Below are 16,668 nucleotides of genomic sequence, written 5' to 3' on the forward strand. Positions count from 1 at the left end.
CCACTCAGCCCCAAAATAAGAGAATCATCTCAGCCATGCCTAGCCTCCATGCTAGAGGGTTCCTTTCCTCCCTAAGAAAGGCTCCAAGAATCCACAGACATCACGCGCTTCAATTTCCTGTCCCTTAGCCTCATGCTCCTTGCATCTTGGAAGTTCTTCCTCCTGTGATCTAATCTAAATCCTTTATGCTGCTATTCTGACCATTTTCTCTCCAGAAGAGAGAAGAAATGAATAGTGGAGTTATACGCAAATCAGCTGGAGGCAAATCAGCTTCCAGCATTGCCAGGAGTGGGAGGTTAGCTCCTGCCTGCCTAGGACCCAGGCGCTCCCAGCCCCCTCCTGTCCGGCATCAAATCCCTTACCTAGGTCCCAGGACTTCTGGATCCTGAGAAAAAAGAAGGAAAAGATTGGGGTGTGGACACCGGGGTCCCAGGGGAGCCCTGCTGGCCAGAGGGGGAGGGGTGAGGCAGGAATGCAAAGAGTTGGCTCCCGCCTCAGACACCTGATCCCAGCCTGTCCAGCGGCCGTCCTGTTGGCAGCCAGCCCCAGTGCTCCCCAGAGCCAGCCGCGTGGCAGCATCGAGGGCACAGGGAGGGGGAAGGGGATCCTATGGGGGAAGCCAGGGGGACAAATAGTCCAGGCGTCCCTTCTTTCCTTACTTACTGCTCTGCTCTGACCCACAGATGCTCCTCCCCTCTCACCCTAGACATAGATAGAAAGCCCAGAAGACACACACACAATCCTCACCCGTCAACACTGACATCTGCCTCCTCACCCCAGCATCAGCTGGACTTCACCAGCCCTGGCCATCTTCGGCTCTCCCTGGAGTCCCTCAGCATCCAGTCCCACTCTTTAAGGTGAGCCTCCACCTTTCAGCCTTACCTGCTCTGGCCCAGTCACTGCAAGGAGGCAAAGAGATCCCTACCGTGGTTCCAAGGTGACCTGCCCTCCAGCCTGGATCCTTGGCCCCCAAAATCCCCTTCCTGAACTGAGAACCTGGCCCCCAGCATCAGCTGTCCCCTACCCAGGGGTTACTGAGAGCTACCGCCTGACTCTGAGGATCCAGCGCCGGGACTCCTCTTACCTGCCCAGGCAGGGACTACGCTCAGCCCCAGCACCAGCGGTACCAGCAGGAAGAGGCGATGGCAGCGGCTGCACCGCTCCATGGCTTGCGACCCTAACGCCGGGTCCCAGGGACCTAGGGGCGGCCAGAGGCGCTGTATGGCCCAAGGCTGACAGGGGAGAAAAGCAGGCTTTGAGCCTCGGACGCTGGGGTCCCGTAGAGATCAGAGGCTGTCGGGTAGCAACAGCTCTCAGTGGCCCAGCTCCATGGAACCGGGCGCCGTCGGGGCTTCAGCACTGCTCCTTCCTCGGTGGCCGCCGCTCCTGTGTGTCCCCGGCCACCCCTGCGGCCCAGAGCCCCCACCCCGCCCCCGTCCCTGGCCCAGCCCCCGCCTCCAGCCGCCCGCCCACAGGCACCGAGGGGAAACCCCACCCTCGATCTCCACCTGGTTTGGGGTGGGGGGACAGGAGCCCTCGTTCCCTGCCCCTCGGGCTGCTTTCCTTTGCTCCTTGCAGACTGAATGGCCTGTACCCAAGATTACCTTTTTGGGAACCCCAGTATCTCTTCCCCGGCCCCTTCCTTTTCTAGGACTCAGACCTCCAGTCGAAGCCCCCACCTCAACTCCCTCCCACCTGGCTGCCCAGAGCCTCTTTTCAGCAGTTCTGGGCGGGACTTAGGACACAGTGGGAGGGGAGAGGCGGGCCTGGGGGGGGTCTCTCTCTCCCCCCCCATCAAGTCTCCATAATTACTTCCCTTCGCCCCGCCCAGTGTAATTACAGGGGTGGCCTGGGATGGGGTATTTATAGACAAGGCTATAGATAGCAATGGGGTACCTGCTACCCGACAGCTGCGAGTGGTGGGGAGGGGGGCAGGTGGTTACAGGGGAAGCGGGGGGGGGGGGGGGGTGCGGCGTGGGGGCGGTGAGAGCCAGACGCTGGACAGCCCGCCCCGCACAGGATAATCAGGTCCACGGAGATGAAGAGGGCGGCGGGACGAGGCCAGGGAGTCCGGGAGCCCAGGTGGCAAGGGACCCCGCGGAGAGACGAGGGGCCGTCGAAGCTAGCTGGAAGAGCGCGGGGAACAGGGTCACTCGGGGACGAGACGCCGGTCCGGGCGGGCAATGCCTGAGGGGGCCTCCGCGCTCCGCACCCAGCGCGCCCCCACCGACGGGCACGGCGCCGGGTCTGCCCGGAGCCCGCGGCGCGGCCGGCGAGGGCTGGAGCTAGCGGAGGCGCCGCCGCCCGCTGGCGCTAGGAGGGCGCGGGCGAACAAGGCGCCTTTGAGAATCAGCCGCCCCCCTCTTCCTCCTCCGGCCGGCCCCGCCCCCAGCCTGGCACACCCTCTCCCCCCTCCCCGACAAAGCGCGCCTTGTGTCCCCCACCCGGTGTCTGCCTCTCGGGCCCCAGGGAACCTCGGAGGCGGCAGCGTCAAGGGAGCGCGGCCGGAGCTCCCGACTGGATACCCTCCCTGCCCCCCACCACGCGGCGGGTGCCCCGATGCAGTGCTGCTCCCCTCAACACAGTCACCTCAGTCCAGAAAACAGCGATTTTAATTTGAAAGCTAGTTTATGTGTGAGTGAAAGAGAAGGGAAAGGAACCCCAGAGAAAAGAGCTGCAGGGCAAAAATCATGCAGCCCCAGCACCTCATCTCTGCAGGCTAACCATCCCCCCTCAGTTCTCAGGCCAGGGTCCTGTGCTCCCCCCACCCCAGTCTACAGTGTGTGTGCCCAGGTCTGGGGGAAGGCTGTCAAAGGAAGGGCCTGAGGACTGCTCACCAAACCATCCCAGGCCCTCCCTCTACTTAGACAAGAAGAGATGGGGAGGGGGTTGGGAAAGCCAGGGCTTGAAGGGCCCCACGGACAGACCATCTCAGGGCCCAGCCTTTCCCAAACACCACCTCCACCACTGGCATTTCTTAGTCAATCTGGGAAAGTACAGTACTTCTTTGAGTCTAACTGCAAGTCTCTATCCTCAGAGGAAATTAAAAATAGCAGATGGGTTCCTACATCTCCACCCACCCCTCAACCACTACTACCTTTTCATTTTTCAGTCTGACTGCAGCAGGAGGTGAAGTGTGAGACAGACTCTGGACAGGAGACAGTGACAGGGCTCCTCCTTCTACCAGAGTAGCCCCCACCTGCCGGGCTACTGTCAAGGCTGTCAAGGCCTCAAGGAAGGCCTGTCAGAGTGCTACTCCCATGTCCATCAGTTTGAGGGGCCTGCCCCCCAACATCCATCTCTGGGCGAGTTCCCATTTTCTCTCTTCACATGGGTAGCTAAGTGAGGCAAGATGAGAAGGAAGCAAGGTCCTGTGAGCAAGGCCAGTGCTTTGTGCTAGGGGAAGGAGAGATCGTTCCAGGCAGGGCGTGAGAACTCACCCCAAATCATGGCAGACCCACACAAGTTCAGAGACTCAAGGCCACTGAAGGGAGAGGTCCAGCCCTCACAAGGATCGGGGGTCCCCTCTGATTTGGGACATCACGCAAATCCCCTGGAAGGTTTATGGATCCCCTTGGAGGTCTCAGTTCTGCCCTGTACTCCTCACCTCACCAAGGTTCTAGGGCATGGCCCCTCCCACCATGCCCCAAGTCTGGAGTCCCCCTCATGTATACTCCTCAGGTGTGAGGAGCACCACATTTAGGTCTGGGCTCAGGCCAGCTGGTGGGGAGCCTCAAGCATCTCCATGAGGAAGGTGTCAATAGGGGTGTCTCCAATGAGCTTGAAGAAAAACAGATGCTCTAGACACTTAAGGCCGATGGACCTGAGGGCAGGAAGACGTAGCAGCAGCTTGGCAAACCTGAGGTAGAGGTGGGAAAAGACAGCTGGAACCACATGGGCTCTGATGGCACCCCACAATTCCTTGCCCCCACAGCTCCTTCTCACCGTCCCTGCTGCTCAGGGTACTTCTGCTTGCAATAGGTCTCCAGTGATGCATACACTTTCTCCCGCAGAACCTCCACCTCACTAGGGTTGGAAAGGCCCTTGGCATCTGGGATGGCAAGGAAAAGAGGAGGAAGAAGCAGCAGGACAAATCAAGTCAGGACAAATGTGGAGATATGGCCCACACGATACCCGCTTTGGGCCCCACCTAAAGCCTCTTTACCAGATGCCTGGCAAGGAAGCAGGGCAAGTTATGGAATGGGGTCAAAAGGGAATGTATCAGTGGATGTGGGTTTTGCTTGGTCAGCTGGGAGGTTTCCGGGTTGAGGGGGGATAGCTGGGTAATTTAGGAGTCTCTGGAGAAGAGGAGGCTCCAAGGTTGCCTTGGTCTTAAAAGACAAGGGTAATCCTCCTCTTACCTGGATTGAACAGAATGATTGCCCTCAGGCAGCCAAGCTCTGTCTTGTCCATCCTCATGTCACGCATTTTGGACACTAGCTCTGTCAGCACCCTGGAGAGGGACCTGCAGGTCACTCAAAGGTCACAGCTCAGCCAGCCTTGGACACGGACCAGCCTATAGCCCCACCCCCTCTACCTACAGGCCAGCCCAGCAGCGGGCCACTGACCGATCAAAGATGGCTCCCACGCCTGCAGAATGGGCTGAGTTGCGGTGCACATGAAGACCTGTGGCAAGGAGGATGCCATCTCGGACATCAATGGATCGGTGGGAGAAGGAAGCAATGAGGAGCTCGTTCCAGCCTGGGTAGGGGGCAGCAAGGGTCAGGAGCCAGGGATCAGACCATGGGAGTCAAAGCACATCAGGGGAAGAGAAGTGGTGAGGTCAATGAACCTGGCCCCCTTGGTATGTAAGTATCCACTGGGGTCACTGAAGGCCAGAAGGTCAAGTAGGGGTCAAATGTCAAGAGCTCAAGGGGATGCAAGGTCACTGACCTGCCCGCAGCAATATGACCTGGTCATCCAGAGGCAAGGAGGAAAAGTGTGGGATCCTCTTCGCCCACTCAACAAGCGTGAATAGCTGTTTGTCAGCTGCCTGACAGATGTTAGTCACAGGGTCATTTGGCTGCAGGGGATGGGGGGGGTGCAAGAGTTACAGAAAGTCTGGAAATACAATGGAACCCCCCCCAGTTTTAAGAGGTTTCTGATATCACCTCCTCATACAGAGTCTCCCTTCAAAACCATCTGAACCAATCCCTGTAAGTCAGGCTTCTCCTCTGGCGTTTGTGAAAACAATTATGTATTTAGGACTTGCCTGTGGTTCTGCCACTGGGTTGTTTTGGGATGGGGACAGAAAACTATCACACCCACCTCAGATGTTTGACAAACCTTGTTTGGCAGCACTTCCAGTCCCAAGCAGTGTTGCGGGGGGAGGTGGGGGTAGGGTTGGGAGGGAAAGGGAGTGGAGAGGGAAATAGAACCAACCTAGACTCCCATCCCCCCCACCCCCCATCAGGAAAGACACTGGATTGACCCCATCACTCACGCTGCTGCCACTACCCCCGGTTCCCCCAGGACCCTCAACGCCCTGGTCACTCTTCTGCTCCACAGCAAGCTCTGCCTCCAGGATCCTGTCCACAGGCATCTCCTCCGGGGCTCCCCCAGCCCCTTCCCCATCCCCGTCCTTGTCCTTCCCCCGCTGACGCTCCTCCTGAACTGCTGCAAGTGGGAAGGGGAAGAGAAGAAAAAGTGGAAAGTCAACAGTCAGCCACGAAGGGTTCTGAAATGTCCTTAGGTCTCATCAGGGTTCTTATGGCCCTTAGGAGATATTTACAGGAACTGGGGGAGTTACTAGCAACAGTGGACTAGGAGCAGTCTGGAAACAGGAGTTATACAAGTGCAGATAAACAAGCCAAGAAGGAGGAGGGGATGGGAGGGTAAAGGAATTAGGGAGAAAGCTAACATTTAAACTGAGGCCCAACTACATTCTAAGAAATGTGAAAAGAAATGTAAAATGTGAAACATTTTAAAGTTCCCTCAAATTATTTTAAGAATCATGTGAGCTCTTACCCCTGTTGCTAAGATGAAGAATTTAGGGCTTGGAGAAGTTAGATAGCTTGCCCAAGTTCACATAATGCCCGGCAAGTCATCCATCTAAATCCAAGTTTGCCTGACTGCCAAAGTGATATTCTTCTGATTCAATGAAGAGACAGTGAAAGGATCACCAGCCTGGGTCTTCAAGGATGGGTTCTGATCCCAGCCCTGCCCCTCTTTTGTTCCATGACCTCAGGAAAACCAGGCCTCAAGCCCATCTTCTCTAAAAGGAGGGATTTGACTAAGATACTCTAAAGTGTCTGAAAATTCCAGCATTAGACTTAAGACAAGACAAAGAAAAGGGAAGGCAGCCCTGAGGTCTTCAATAAAGTCTGCAACTTAAAAGAGTAGAGTTCCAGACTTTGGAGGAAGGACCACAGATAAACAATCATTTGGGTCAAAGAGGAGGGACTATTCAAGCTAGTGAAGAGGAGACAGAGAAACCCATCACAGGTAAGGAAAAGCTATCCTACCCTAGTACTGGGGTGGGGGGGCACATCAGTGGTGCAGGCCACAGAAAAGCAGCCCCATTAAGAAGGAAATGAGAACAGAGCAGGATACCAGAAAGAAGAGCTGATGAGGAGGGGAGAGAGAAATCAAATATCGCCCTCTGGAGGAGGAGTGAGAACAGTCCAGTCCTATGGAGAGATGTAGACTAAGGTTTCCTGCAGTCTCCCTCCACCTCCTCCCTCCTCTCCCACAGGGTAGCCAAGGAAGCCCGGCTGATGTGGACCCTTACCCTCCCTCTTCATGCCAGTGGCCAGGCACTTCTGATAGCGGCAGTACTGACAGCGGTTTCGCTGGCGCTTGTCCACGGTGCAGTCCTTGTTGTCCCGGCATGAGTAGGTCAGATCCTTACGGATGGTGCGCTTGAAGAAGCCTTTGCAGCCCTCACAGCTGTAAACCCCATAGTGTTTGCCTAAGAGGAGAGGGGAAGAGCAACAAGGCTGCATGTAGATCCCTCACTATTAAGTCTCTCACCAACTTCCCCTCAGCAAACTTCGTTTAAATCCACTGTGTTTGCCAAATAGAGAGATGGGGAACCCGGAAATGAGGGATGATCCAGTCCCTCTCTCCTCACTGTTCAAACCCTATACCAGCCCTCTCTTTTCTCTGACCATCCCCCATCCCACATCTGAGCTTCAGGTCCCTTAACTATCATCAAGCTTCCCCCCACCCACTTGCTCCAATGCAACCCCGTGAGCCTGTGGCAATCCCACAGGTGATGGTAAATGTCAGATGCTCTCTTTCTTCCTTTTTGGTGATCACCTGAGCCTCGTACCTGAGCTTCGGTCCCCGCAGATTGCACACAGCCTTTTGCCAGCCCCAGGACCACCTGGAGGGGGTGGACAGTGCAGGCCCCGGACCCCTAAGACTGGTGGCTTCACATCTTCAGGGGGGCCAGACCCACCCCCAGGGAGCGACACTGTTGAGTTAATCTGGGATGGGGGAAATAGGGAAGTCACAGGGAGACTCAATGGGAAGGAGAATCTCTCAAAGGTCATGGAAATCATCCCCTACCACCTAGGCAGGGCCTGAATTGCACATTACAGAGAACATTATTTACATCGTAGTCTCTGTGAAGGGCCACCCCTGGAGCACAACCCCAAAGAGATTAGACATACAGTTCTCCCTGAGACTGTGTAATACAGGAGCCCTGAAGGGCATGTATCTCAGGACAACAGATGGGTCACAAAGGGCAAAAATAACTGATAGATGAGTGGGACGTCAGCATATCAGGGTTCTTTTATAGGGTTGGGAAGGAAGCATGCACTGAAAGATCAGTCACCTCAGGAAGGGCAAGGGGTCTCACAAGGACCACAGGCCTGCCAGGATTAGAGGACTGGAAGGTCAGTGGGCCATGGGGAAGTTCACACAAGGATCTGGGGTCACAAGGAAAACAAGGAAATGAAAGTGGAGAGGCAGTCAGTGAGCCATGACCTCTCACCTGGGGACTGCTGACAGGCCCGGAGAATCCTGGGGGAGCTGGAGGGGGCAGACCAGGGGACCCCATGGAAGAGCTGATGACTGGGAAGGGGGAGCCCAGTTGGGGGGGTGGCATCGGGGGTGGGGGTGGGGCCCCGGAGCCTCCAAGGGTTGGGGCTGATGAAGGGGGGAGGGGTAACCCAGGGGGAGAAGGGGGAGGAGCCCCCTGGGAAAGGGGATTCGGGGAGGAACTGTCTGGGCTTCGGGAGTCTGAGGGAAGGGTACATAGAGGCACAGAGACACACAGACAGAAAGACAAAAAGAGAAAATGAGTCTTAGATCATCCAACTGGAGACTTTAATTCTCTTTCTAACCCCCACTGCACCCCTCCCACCCCACCCATCCTCGTGTCCAGAAACACCCGGTTGTCAAACAACGGTTTAACTCCTAATTGTGGTGAGAAGAGGGGGTTGACAAAAGACAGGAGAGTTCGGGTGAGAAAGAATTCCAAGCAATATACTTGGTCACCCCCAGCTAGGCAGATCTTATGTGGGTGGGGCAGCACGTGGGGTGGAACCGACAGCCCCTCCATTCCCAGCTTGAAGCCGGATCGTACAATGGAAAGGGGCGGAACAGACCCTTCCTCGGACGCAGGATCTGCCTTCAAACGTCCAGAGTCCCCAAACTCGAGGACTCGTGTCCCACGCACGGGACCTCAGGATTGCAGGGCCTCAAACAGCCAAAGCCAGGAGGGCGGAAGCTCCCCCTCCCCGCCCCGCCCCGGGGGGGGAGGGCGCTAGGGCCCTCCGGAGGGAGGGGACGCGTGTTTACAAACAAGGAGGCGGGAGCGCCAGGGAAGGAGCGCCAGGGGACGGGGGGAGGGGTCGCAGATAACGCGGTCACTGGTTCGCCTGTCCGTCCGCTAGGACACTCACCCCGCCCGCTGTCGCCCATCCCGTCCCGTCCAGCCTCCCCCGGCTCCGGCTCCGGGGTTTGTTGTTCTCCGGCTGCTGCCGCCGCCGCCGCCGCTGCGGGATCCAGCCAGGGCCGTCGCCGCCGCCACCGGGAGGCGACCCCACAATGCATTTCTTTTCGCACCCCCACCGGCCCACACTGCCCTGCGGCATGCCGCTGGGGGAGGAAGGGCGGGCGAGCGGCCCAAGACATGATTCTTGGCTGAGTGCAAGGATACCGAAGAGGTACCAGGGATTCCCAGATATTGACCGGGGGACCAGACGAGCACAAGGAAGCCCCAGAGAAAAAGACTCTAGCCTGAACCGGGTCGAATTAAGCACTTCGCTCGGCTCTGTACCAAAATGACAGCGACGATATGGCAGCCATCTTGGTATAGACGGGAAGTCTCCGCGCTAGTTCCCGCCCCCTCGTCTAGTTGGAAACGGAGGAGGCGGTCTCCTCAGCCCTGTTAGCCGGCCTCGCCCAGCCTCCCCTCAAATAACCTCCAGACTTGCGCATGCGCGCCAGAGTAGGGCAGCTTGGCGGCCTCCAGAGTGCAGCCATATTGGTAAAGGTATTGGGACGGAGGGGCGACGGAACTTCCTGTTCTCGCGGGAGCCAGAGGCAGGACTGCCACGTCCGAGCAAACCGGGAAAGGAGAGGATCCCGAAGCCGGTGAGAATTCCCTTCCTTGCCCTACTGTCCTTTCCAGCCAGGCCTCTTCCACTACCTAGTGGGTCATAGAGACTAGGGCCCAGAGAGTCCGTAAAGTGAAGGATCAAAGCCTACAGCGATGTCCCGGGGGCCCTATATCCGGGAGGGGGTTGGAGATAAAGAAACCAAGTCTTGGGAGCAATGTGGGTGGGCATAGAGCGGAATGGGGGAGCGTCCCATAGAAGTGGACGGAGGGCACGAACGGAGTAAAGCTGACCCCGCATAGGTATAGAGTTGAGGGTCAAGTGGAGTCACTGTCTCTGTCCCCTCTGGTCAGCGTGATGGCCAGAGGCCTGGGGGCCCCCCACTGGGTGGCCGTGGGACTGCTGACGTGGGCGGCCCTGGGGCTGCTAGTGGCCGGACACGGGGGTCATGGCGACCTGCACGAGGACCTGCACGAGGACTTCCATGGCCACAGCCACAGGCGCTCACATGAGGATTTCCACCATGGACACAGTTATGCCCATGGCCATGGCCACACGCACGAGAGCATCTGGCATGGGCATACCCACGGTCACGAACAAGGACATGCACATGAGGATTTGCACCATGGCCATAGCCATGGCCAATCACATGAGAGCCTCTACCACAGAGGACATGGACATGACCATGAGCATAGCCATGGAGGCTATGGGGAGTCTGGGGCTCCAGGCATCAAGCAGGACCTGGACACTGTCACTCTCTGGGCCTATGTGAGTCCCCAAGGGATAGGGGAGAGAGGGGCTGGTTCTGGATTGTTGGGAATCTCCACACCACTTGACCCCTGACTTTCCCCTCACCAGGCACTGGGGGCCACAGTTCTGATCTCTGCAGCTCCATTTTTTGTCCTCTTCCTTATCCCTGTGGAATCAAACTCTCCCCGGCACCGCTCTCTGCTCCAGATCTTGCTGAGTTTTGCTTCGGGTGGGCTCCTAGGAGATGCCTTTCTGCACCTCATCCCTCATGCCCTGGGTAAGTGATCCTTGGCAACTCCTGCAAATCTTAATGTATTTTATTCTTTAGGCAAAAGGATTCTTTCATCTTTGTCACCCCTGACTGCAATATTCCCCCAAATGCACGCTACTTGGGCAAGCTATTCCCTCATTTGGCCTTTTCTCCCCCTTTCTCTAGAACCTCATTCACACCACCCTCTGGAGCAGCCTGGACATGGACATTCCCACAGTGGTGAGGAAGGGGTGGATGAAGATGTGTTGGAATGTTGCCAAATGGGACCATGTTTCCCTCCCAGAATGGGGCCATGTTTCCCTCCCTATTCTCCTTTTGCACTTGGGGAAGAAGAGTCTGGAGTCCACATCTCCCTTAATGTCTCAATGCCTCTGTTTCCAGGCCAGGGCCCTATTCTGTCTGTGGGACTGTGGGTCCTCAGTGGAATTGTTGCCTTTCTGGTGGTGGAGAAATTTGTGAGACATGTGAAAGGAGGACATGGACACAGTCATGGACATGGACACACTCATGGTCATACACAAGGAAGTCATGGGCATGGAACACAGAGTAAGTCTAGGAAGAACTTTACTTGAAAAACACCTTGCCTGCAAAAGGGAGGAGACTTCCTTTTTGGGGATATTTTTGGAGATCTCTGTTCTCCACTCTTAAACAACTTCTTCCCTCAGAGTATCCTTCAAAGGAGAAACAGAGCTCAGAGGAAGAAGAAAAGGAAGCAAATGGGTCTCGGAAGAGGAAAGGAGGGAGCACGAGGCTCAAAGATGGGCCACTGAGACCTCAGAATTCTGAAGAAGAAAAAACAGGTTCAGGTGAGAGCCAGGGTTATTGATAAACTTGGGTAAAGTGTATCATGTTTTACTTGGAGTATGCACTGTGGGTAATGGCAGCTGTCTGGAAAACATGAAGGGGCTGGTGTGAAGTGGCCTCTTGGGGGGAAGAGGTAATAATGGCTGATAAGGGCTAGAACTAGGGGTGTTAGATGCCTCTAATTATTTTGTCTTCCTTTCCACTTGTACAAGACCTACGTGTATCAGGGTACCTGAATCTGGCTGCTGACCTGGCACACAACTTCACAGATGGTCTGGCCATTGGTGCTTCATTTAGAGGAGGTCGGGGGCTAGGGATCCTGACCACAATGACTGTCCTGCTACACGAAGTGCCCCATGAAGTGGGGGATTTCGCCATCCTGGTCCAATCTGGGTGCAGCAAAAAGCAGGTTGGTGATGATGTGCATCAGACATGATTGCCTCGAACTCTACCTCCTACTCACCCACCCAAAACTTACAATTACCTCTCAGTAGTTCCAAACAAGTTGTACTGTTAAGAACAACAAATTCTCCAGAAATGAGGGCAGAGAAATTCTGTTTCTTTGTCCTTTGGCTGAGTATTTCTTGAACTATGGTCCACACTCCATCTGAATACTTTGAGGGTCTTTCACACTGCTCTCGACCCTGACCTACTCAATCAGAAGGTCTGGAAAGGATCTCCTTGGTATTTTAAGATTTTACAGAAAGGGTCTATTCTAGATCCTTCCCTTTTTGCCTTCCTCTTTAGTTCCCAGAGACATCCACCTTGTCCATATATACCTATACCCTACCAGCCATGCCTAGCCACTGATCATCTTTAGATGTTGTTGAGTGTCTTCTGTTTTTTTCTGCCCACCAGGCGATGCGTCTGCAACTACTGACGGCGATAGGGGCACTGGCAGGCACAGCCTGTGCCCTCCTAACTGAAGGAGGGGCAGTGGGAAGTGAAGTTGCGGGTGGCACAGGTTCTGGTTGGGTTTTGCCATTCACTGCAGGTGGCTTTATCTACGTAGCAACAGTGTCTGTGTTGCCTGAGCTGTTGAGGGAGGCATCACCATTGCAGTCACTTCTGGAGGTGCTGGGGCTGCTGGGAGGAGTTGTCATGATGGTGCTGATTGCCCACCTCGAGTGAGAGGTGGGGTAAACCACCCCCGCCCCAATCCCAAACCTCTAGCCTCTCTGAGCCCTCCAGGTCAGGGGTCTGTGGAGTTTGGGGGCCCTGGCCAGGGACATCTGCCGAAGGAAGTTGTATCCTAGGGAAGTGTTAACTTTGGCATTTGGGCCATCAAGATTTTGCAGCCTTAAAGGAGCTGCAGAAGTGAGAGTGAAAAGTCAGAGCGACCATAGTGTTAGTAATGTGCTGACCATCTTGGGTTTGAGGCTAATTGGGGCCATGAAGACGGCTGGAAAAGAGAGGGGGCTGGAAAAGAGAGGGGGCGTTGACAGCCTACTCGGTGTACCCTATGCAACCTGTTTTAGAGGACCAAGCCAACCACACAGGTTTCTCCAAGGTCCGCCTCCCCCTCTCACCTGTTGGTGGAAGCTTCAGGGAAGATCAGAGCCCTGGAAAGAGGGAGTAGCAGGAGGAGTCGGGGATATACATCAATTGAACATCAATTGTGTGTCCTGATTTGGGAGTGATTGAGGGAGGAGGTGGGTTGCTAATCTCATGGCCTGATTTTTTTTTTTTTTTCTATTCATATCACTGTTAGAATCGAGGGGTAGGGGTGGTGACCGGAAATAAAGTCCTCGGATCTTCCGCCCCACATGCGGTCTTTGTCTTTTTTGGGAGAAGGGGGCCCCTCATCTCGCGACTGCCCAGGCCCCCAAGTGGTGGTGTCTGGCCACGCCCCCGCGGTGGGAGGTCGGCCTGCGCTGGTGGCCGCAGATGGCCCCGCGCGGGTCGGGCCTAGATTGGCGCGGCTGCGCCCTGGCCACGCCCCCTGGCTGGGATTGGCCGAGTGCTGGGTGTCCGCCCGCCCGCCCGCTTGACATGGCGTCTCAGCTCAGGCTCCGCTCCGCGCTGGCCCTGGTCACAGGTTGAGGGGATGTTACCCCCGGGCGGGTTGGGGTGCCGGAGTGTTGTCGGGGTCATGCCCTCGGCGCCTGCAGCTTCTGTGACCTCTGGCCCCTGGTCCAGATTTTCCTAATTTTGCGCCCTGTTGACCTGTGACCCCTGCCCACTCCTCCCTTTCTCCTCCTCCGCGTGTTGTCTCCCACTTCAGGCGCGGGTAGCGGCATCGGCAGGGCGGTCAGTGTACGCCTGGCCAAAGAGGGGGCCACTGTGGCCGCTTGCGACTTGGACCGGGCGGCGGCTTGCGAGACGGTGTGGCTGCTGGGCGGGCAGGGGAGCGAGAAGGTGGCGCCCGGCGGGGCCCACACCGCCTTCCAGGCTGACGTGTCTGAGGCCGGGGCGGTCAGGCGCCTGCTGGAACAAGTACAGGTGAACGCGACACGACCTCGCTCTCTTTAACGAGCTGGCATGGCCTCCGCTGCCCGGGCTTGGGTTTGGGGTTTTGGTGTGTAACCGCCCCCTTCCACAGGCCTGCTTTTCTCGCCCGCCATCTGTCGTCGTCTCCTGTGCAGGCCTCACCAGGGATGAGTTTCTGCTCCGCATGTCTGAGGATGACTGGGACAGAGTCATAGCTGTCAACCTCAAGGTGGCGACCTCTGAATCTGTTACTTCTTGCTCCACCAGCCGGGAGAAGACTGTCACCCCAGCTGATCCCTTCTGTTTTGTTACTCTTTCCTCACCAGGGCATCTTTCTAGTCACTCAGGCTGCAGCCCAAGCCCTGGTATCCAGTGGTTGCCGTGGGTCCATCATCAACATCAGTAGCATCGTAGGGAAGGTCAGGTTGAGCTGGGATGAGGTCAGTCAGCTAGTTGGGCAAAGAGAGGAGAACCTGTCCTTGGGACTCCTGACTCATCCCAAATCTCTGACTTACCTATAGGTAGGGAACGTGGGACAGACAAACTATGCAGCATCCAAGGCTGGAGTGATTGGCCTGACCCAGACTGCAGCTCGGGAGCTTGGACGGTTGGTCAGACACCCCTGGGGGTACAGAGGGATTTGCTGAGGTATGTGGGAGGTCTGGGGGCCAGGTCAGTGCTCAGTCCTTTCCAGAGTGAGCAGCCAATCTCCTTTCCACAGACACGGGATCCGCTGTAACTCTGTCCTCCCAGGGTTCATTACAACACCCATGACACAGAAAGTGCCACAGAAAGTGCTGGACAAGGTAGGAGGCTGTGGGTAGAGGGCAGAGGACAGAATCATTCAGATACTCATTCTCTCTGGGCTTCAGAGAGAATCTGGGCACAGGGCCAGGCGAATAGTAGATATTCAATAAGTGTACAAGGAATGAAGACAAAAGAAAAAAGAGTCACAAACTTAAACAACAACAAAATTCCATAAAAGAAACTTTCAGTCACTTAGGAGTATTTTCTTACAGGTGATTGGAATGATTCCGATGGGACATTTGGGGGATCCTGAGGGTGAGCACTGAACGAGGAGGAGGCCCTAGGGAGGGGGCCCAAATGAAGAAATACCAAAGTTTGTGGTATCTGAGAGGATTTCACTAGGATTGGTGGTTGGAGTGTGTGTGTTGGTGGGGAGGGGTTCTGGTGGGAGGTGATGACTTTGGATCTATGAGAGTGAGTAGGATTCCACCTCCTCCCCACCACCACCATTCCCATAGATGTCGCAGATGCGGTCACATTCTTGGCGTCTGAAGACAGTGGATACATCACAGGTGCCTCAGTGGAAGTCACTGGTATGAGGCCATCGTGGGGAGGGAGAGGGCAGAGAAGTGGAACCCAGATGATAAGAGAAAGCAGATGAAAGGAGTCTGGAGCCACTGAGGGAAGAGCAGAAGTTCCCACAGGCGAGGGACCACAGTGGGTGCCCCCCAGCCCATTTGTCTCCACCTATGCATCTGTCCAAATGTTTCTGCCCCTGCCAGGAGGTCTTTTCATGTAACTGCCTCACGGACCCTGGACTCTGCTCACTCCCCCACCACTCCAACCGGCCTCCTGCTGATGAGGACTCTGAGTTCCCAGGCTACAAAAGGCGCAGCAGTGTATGGCTCTGGAATGCTGAATATGGGAGGCAGGGGTGCTTGTGACCCTAATAAATTCCAAATCCTCTTCCCTGCCACCTCCGGTTCTTCTTGTGTCTAAGCCCTCAGACCCTTTCCCACCTCCCCCTCCTTTGCCTTTCCCAAAGGATTGTTCCCTTTCACTGCCTGGTCTCCCAGGGCAACCCCCGCCGCCGGGTGTGAGAGGAGAGAGTGTGTGTCACTGTGTATGTGTGACATTATGGGTTTTTTTTAGAGGGGGGGGTCTCTGCCCCACCCCCTTCCACTGGTCATGCAGCCTCAGTCCCCTCCCCCCAATTCCCTGGGTCCTTATGGTCCCCAAGGGTGATTTGTTGGTGGCCCCATCCCAGTGTCCAGTATGGCCTTGGGAGGGGGTCTTGGAACAGGTGGCCCTCCCCCACCGGTCTCCCTTCTCTCAGTACCCCCTCCCCTTTCTCTCCACCTTACAATAGCTGCAGCCGGCCTGGGGTCGGGTGGGGGGGATTAGGGGAGGGGGCCAGGATTAGGGGAATGGACCAGCCGAAGAAAGGGGCTGGAGGAGAGCAGAAGGGAGGGGGCTGGGAGGAGGAGGAGGAAGGGGAGGGGGTCCGAGCTAATCGACTCTGGAGCCCACATAAGGACTGGCCACGGACTGAAGGAGAGGACAGGGAAGTAGGGGGGAACTGGGGGAGGGGGAGAGGGGACCCACTGCTGCCTTGTCCCAGAAACAGGCTACCCCCTGGCAGCTGCAGCCCAAGTCCGGGAACCCCAGCTTAGGCTAGAGGAGACAGGACGCCCACCGCGGCCTCTGTCCCCTTGGTATCTCATCCCCTGCCCTCAATGGGGATCGCTCTGCCCCTTCCTCTTCTCTCTCCTCCCCGACCCCTTCCTTTACTGCAAAGTCCCGGAGGAGGCTTCTGCCCGCTTCCCACTCCAGACATTCTGCCCCTTGTGCCCCTACCCACCCACACGCGCACACCCCCCCCCCCCGTAGGGGCCCCATCTTGTGTGTGTGTCCCTGCTTCCGCGTGGTGTCTCCATTCCCCCGTTCCTCCCGTGCGCCTCCCTCCCCCGCCCCGGGCCGCGGCTCTTGATTGTCCAAACGCAATTCTCGAGTCTCTGGCTCTGGCCGAGAGTTGAGTCTGGACGTCCCGAGCCGCCGCCCCCAAACCTCGAGGGGAGAGCGGGTCGGAGGGTCTAGGGAGAGCCCAAGCGGAGGGTGGAGCAAGTCCCCAGGGCGGTGAGGGGAATCCCGGGCATC

The 16,668-nt window shown here is 56.6% G+C and overlaps 4 protein-coding genes across 43 annotated transcripts in view; 2 read left to right on the top strand and 2 right to left on the bottom strand.

Moving 5' to 3' along the window:
- Positions 1–2,260, bottom strand: part of COL11A2 (collagen type XI alpha 2 chain) — a 29,781-nt gene extending 27,521 nt beyond the window's left edge. For 9 of the 26 annotated variants that reach the window (XR_011995761.1, XR_011995760.1, XR_011995753.1 and 6 more), the window contains exons 1-2: positions 1,605–1,699; positions 1,085–1,232 (exon numbers count right to left, since the gene is read on the bottom strand). Coding sequence is in view for 17 of the 26 variants with exons in the window: in XM_072729321.1 (XP_072585422.1) it covers positions 1,085–1,166 (82 nt within the window). In the remaining 9 variants the exon portion in view is untranslated. Of the gene's footprint in view, positions 1–362; positions 595–1,084; positions 1,416–1,508; positions 1,744–1,896 lie in introns of those variants that run through there. The other 17 variants (XR_011995752.1, XM_072729286.1, XM_072729263.1 and 14 more) reach the window with 11 other exon arrangements.
- A 334-nt stretch (positions 2,261–2,594) lies between these two features.
- RXRB (retinoid X receptor beta) lies at positions 2,595–9,297 on the bottom strand. 6 transcript variants are annotated; one of them, XM_072729390.1, is made up of 10 exons: positions 8,853–9,297; positions 7,940–8,187; positions 7,274–7,430; positions 6,731–6,910; positions 5,444–5,616; positions 4,894–5,023; positions 4,569–4,701; positions 4,362–4,453; positions 3,946–4,051; positions 2,595–3,859 (listed from the first exon to the last, which is right to left on the bottom strand). In XM_072729390.1, the coding sequence occupies exons 1-10, from the start codon at positions 9,082–9,084 to the stop codon at positions 3,712–3,714; spliced, it is 1,599 nt and encodes a 532-aa protein (XP_072585491.1). In that variant the 5' UTR covers positions 9,085–9,297; the 3' UTR covers positions 2,595–3,711. The 6 variants fall into 6 exon arrangements, with proteins under 6 accessions (XP_072585491.1, XP_025846467.2, XP_072585477.1 ...); XM_025990682.2 differs by having other exon boundaries at positions 4,362–4,465; positions 8,853–9,281; XM_072729376.1 differs by having other exon boundaries at positions 7,781–8,187; positions 8,853–9,084.
- On the top strand, positions 9,242–13,099 carry SLC39A7 (solute carrier family 39 member 7). Its single transcript, XM_025990683.2, has 8 exons — positions 9,242–9,546; positions 9,863–10,277; positions 10,368–10,536; positions 10,696–10,749; positions 10,912–11,076; positions 11,196–11,336; positions 11,547–11,743; positions 12,193–13,099. Exons 1-8 carry the CDS (start codon positions 9,389–9,391, stop codon positions 12,463–12,465), a joined length of 1,572 nt encoding a protein of 523 aa, XP_025846468.1. The 5' UTR covers positions 9,242–9,388; the 3' UTR covers positions 12,466–13,099.
- Positions 13,100–13,217: 118 nt separating this feature from the next.
- Positions 13,218–15,487, top strand: HSD17B8 (hydroxysteroid 17-beta dehydrogenase 8). 10 transcript variants are annotated; one of them, XM_025990689.2, is made up of 9 exons: positions 13,218–13,372; positions 13,559–13,776; positions 13,877–13,993; positions 14,091–14,183; positions 14,286–14,392; positions 14,486–14,570; positions 14,784–14,826; positions 15,030–15,104; positions 15,294–15,487. In XM_025990689.2, exons 1-9 carry the CDS (start codon positions 13,222–13,224, stop codon positions 15,308–15,310), a joined length of 906 nt encoding a protein of 301 aa, XP_025846474.2. In that variant the 5' UTR covers positions 13,218–13,221; the 3' UTR covers positions 15,311–15,487. The 10 variants fall into 10 exon arrangements, with proteins under 10 accessions (XP_025846474.2, XP_072585578.1, XP_072585580.1 ...); XM_072729477.1 differs by having other exon boundaries at positions 15,030–15,083; XM_072729471.1 differs by having other exon boundaries at positions 13,219–13,372; positions 14,286–14,371.
- The last annotated feature ends 1,181 nt before the right edge of the window (positions 15,488–16,668 follow it).

The sequence above is a fragment of the Vulpes vulpes genome, chromosome 1 (genome assembly GCF_048418805.1).
Source record: "Vulpes vulpes isolate BD-2025 chromosome 1, VulVul3, whole genome shotgun sequence".
In the NCBI taxonomy this organism is placed as follows: domain Eukaryota; kingdom Metazoa; phylum Chordata; class Mammalia; order Carnivora; family Canidae; genus Vulpes; species Vulpes vulpes.

Bases quoted from the DNA above. Each gene is read 5' to 3' on its own strand.
- HSD17B8 (XM_025990685.2), top strand. From the start codon at position 13,222: ATGGCCCCGCGCGGGTCGGGCCTAGATTGGCGCGGCTGCGCCCTGGCC. The intron at 13,777-13,876 runs GTGAACGCGACA...CCCCTTCCACAG, and splicing joins GCCTGCTGGAACAAGTACAG to GCCTGCTTTTCTCGCCCGCC. The intron at 14,184-14,285 runs GTCAGGTTGAGC...ACTTACCTATAG, and splicing joins TCAGTAGCATCGTAGGGAAG to GTAGGGAACGTGGGACAGAC.
- SLC39A7 (XM_025990683.2), top strand. From the start codon at position 9,389: ATGCGCGCCAGAGTAGGGCAGCTTGGCGGCCTCCAGAGTGCAGCCATA. The intron at 10,750-10,911 runs GTGAGGAAGGGG...CTCTGTTTCCAG, and splicing joins ACATGGACATTCCCACAGTG to GCCAGGGCCCTATTCTGTCT. The intron at 11,337-11,546 runs GTGAGAGCCAGG...CACTTGTACAAG, and splicing joins AGAAGAAAAAACAGGTTCAG to ACCTACGTGTATCAGGGTAC.
- RXRB (XM_072729372.1), bottom strand. From the start codon at position 9,084: ATGTCTTGGGCCGCTCGCCCGCCCTTCCTCCCCCAGCGGCATGCCGCA. The intron at 7,431-7,780 runs GTGACTGATCTT...CCCCCATCCCAG, and splicing joins GACCCCTTGCCCTTCCTGAG to ATTAACTCAACAGTGTCGCT. The intron at 4,466-4,568 runs GTCAGTGGCCCG...AGTGACCTGCAG, and splicing joins GTGGGAGCCATCTTTGATCG to GTCCCTCTCCAGGGTGCTGA.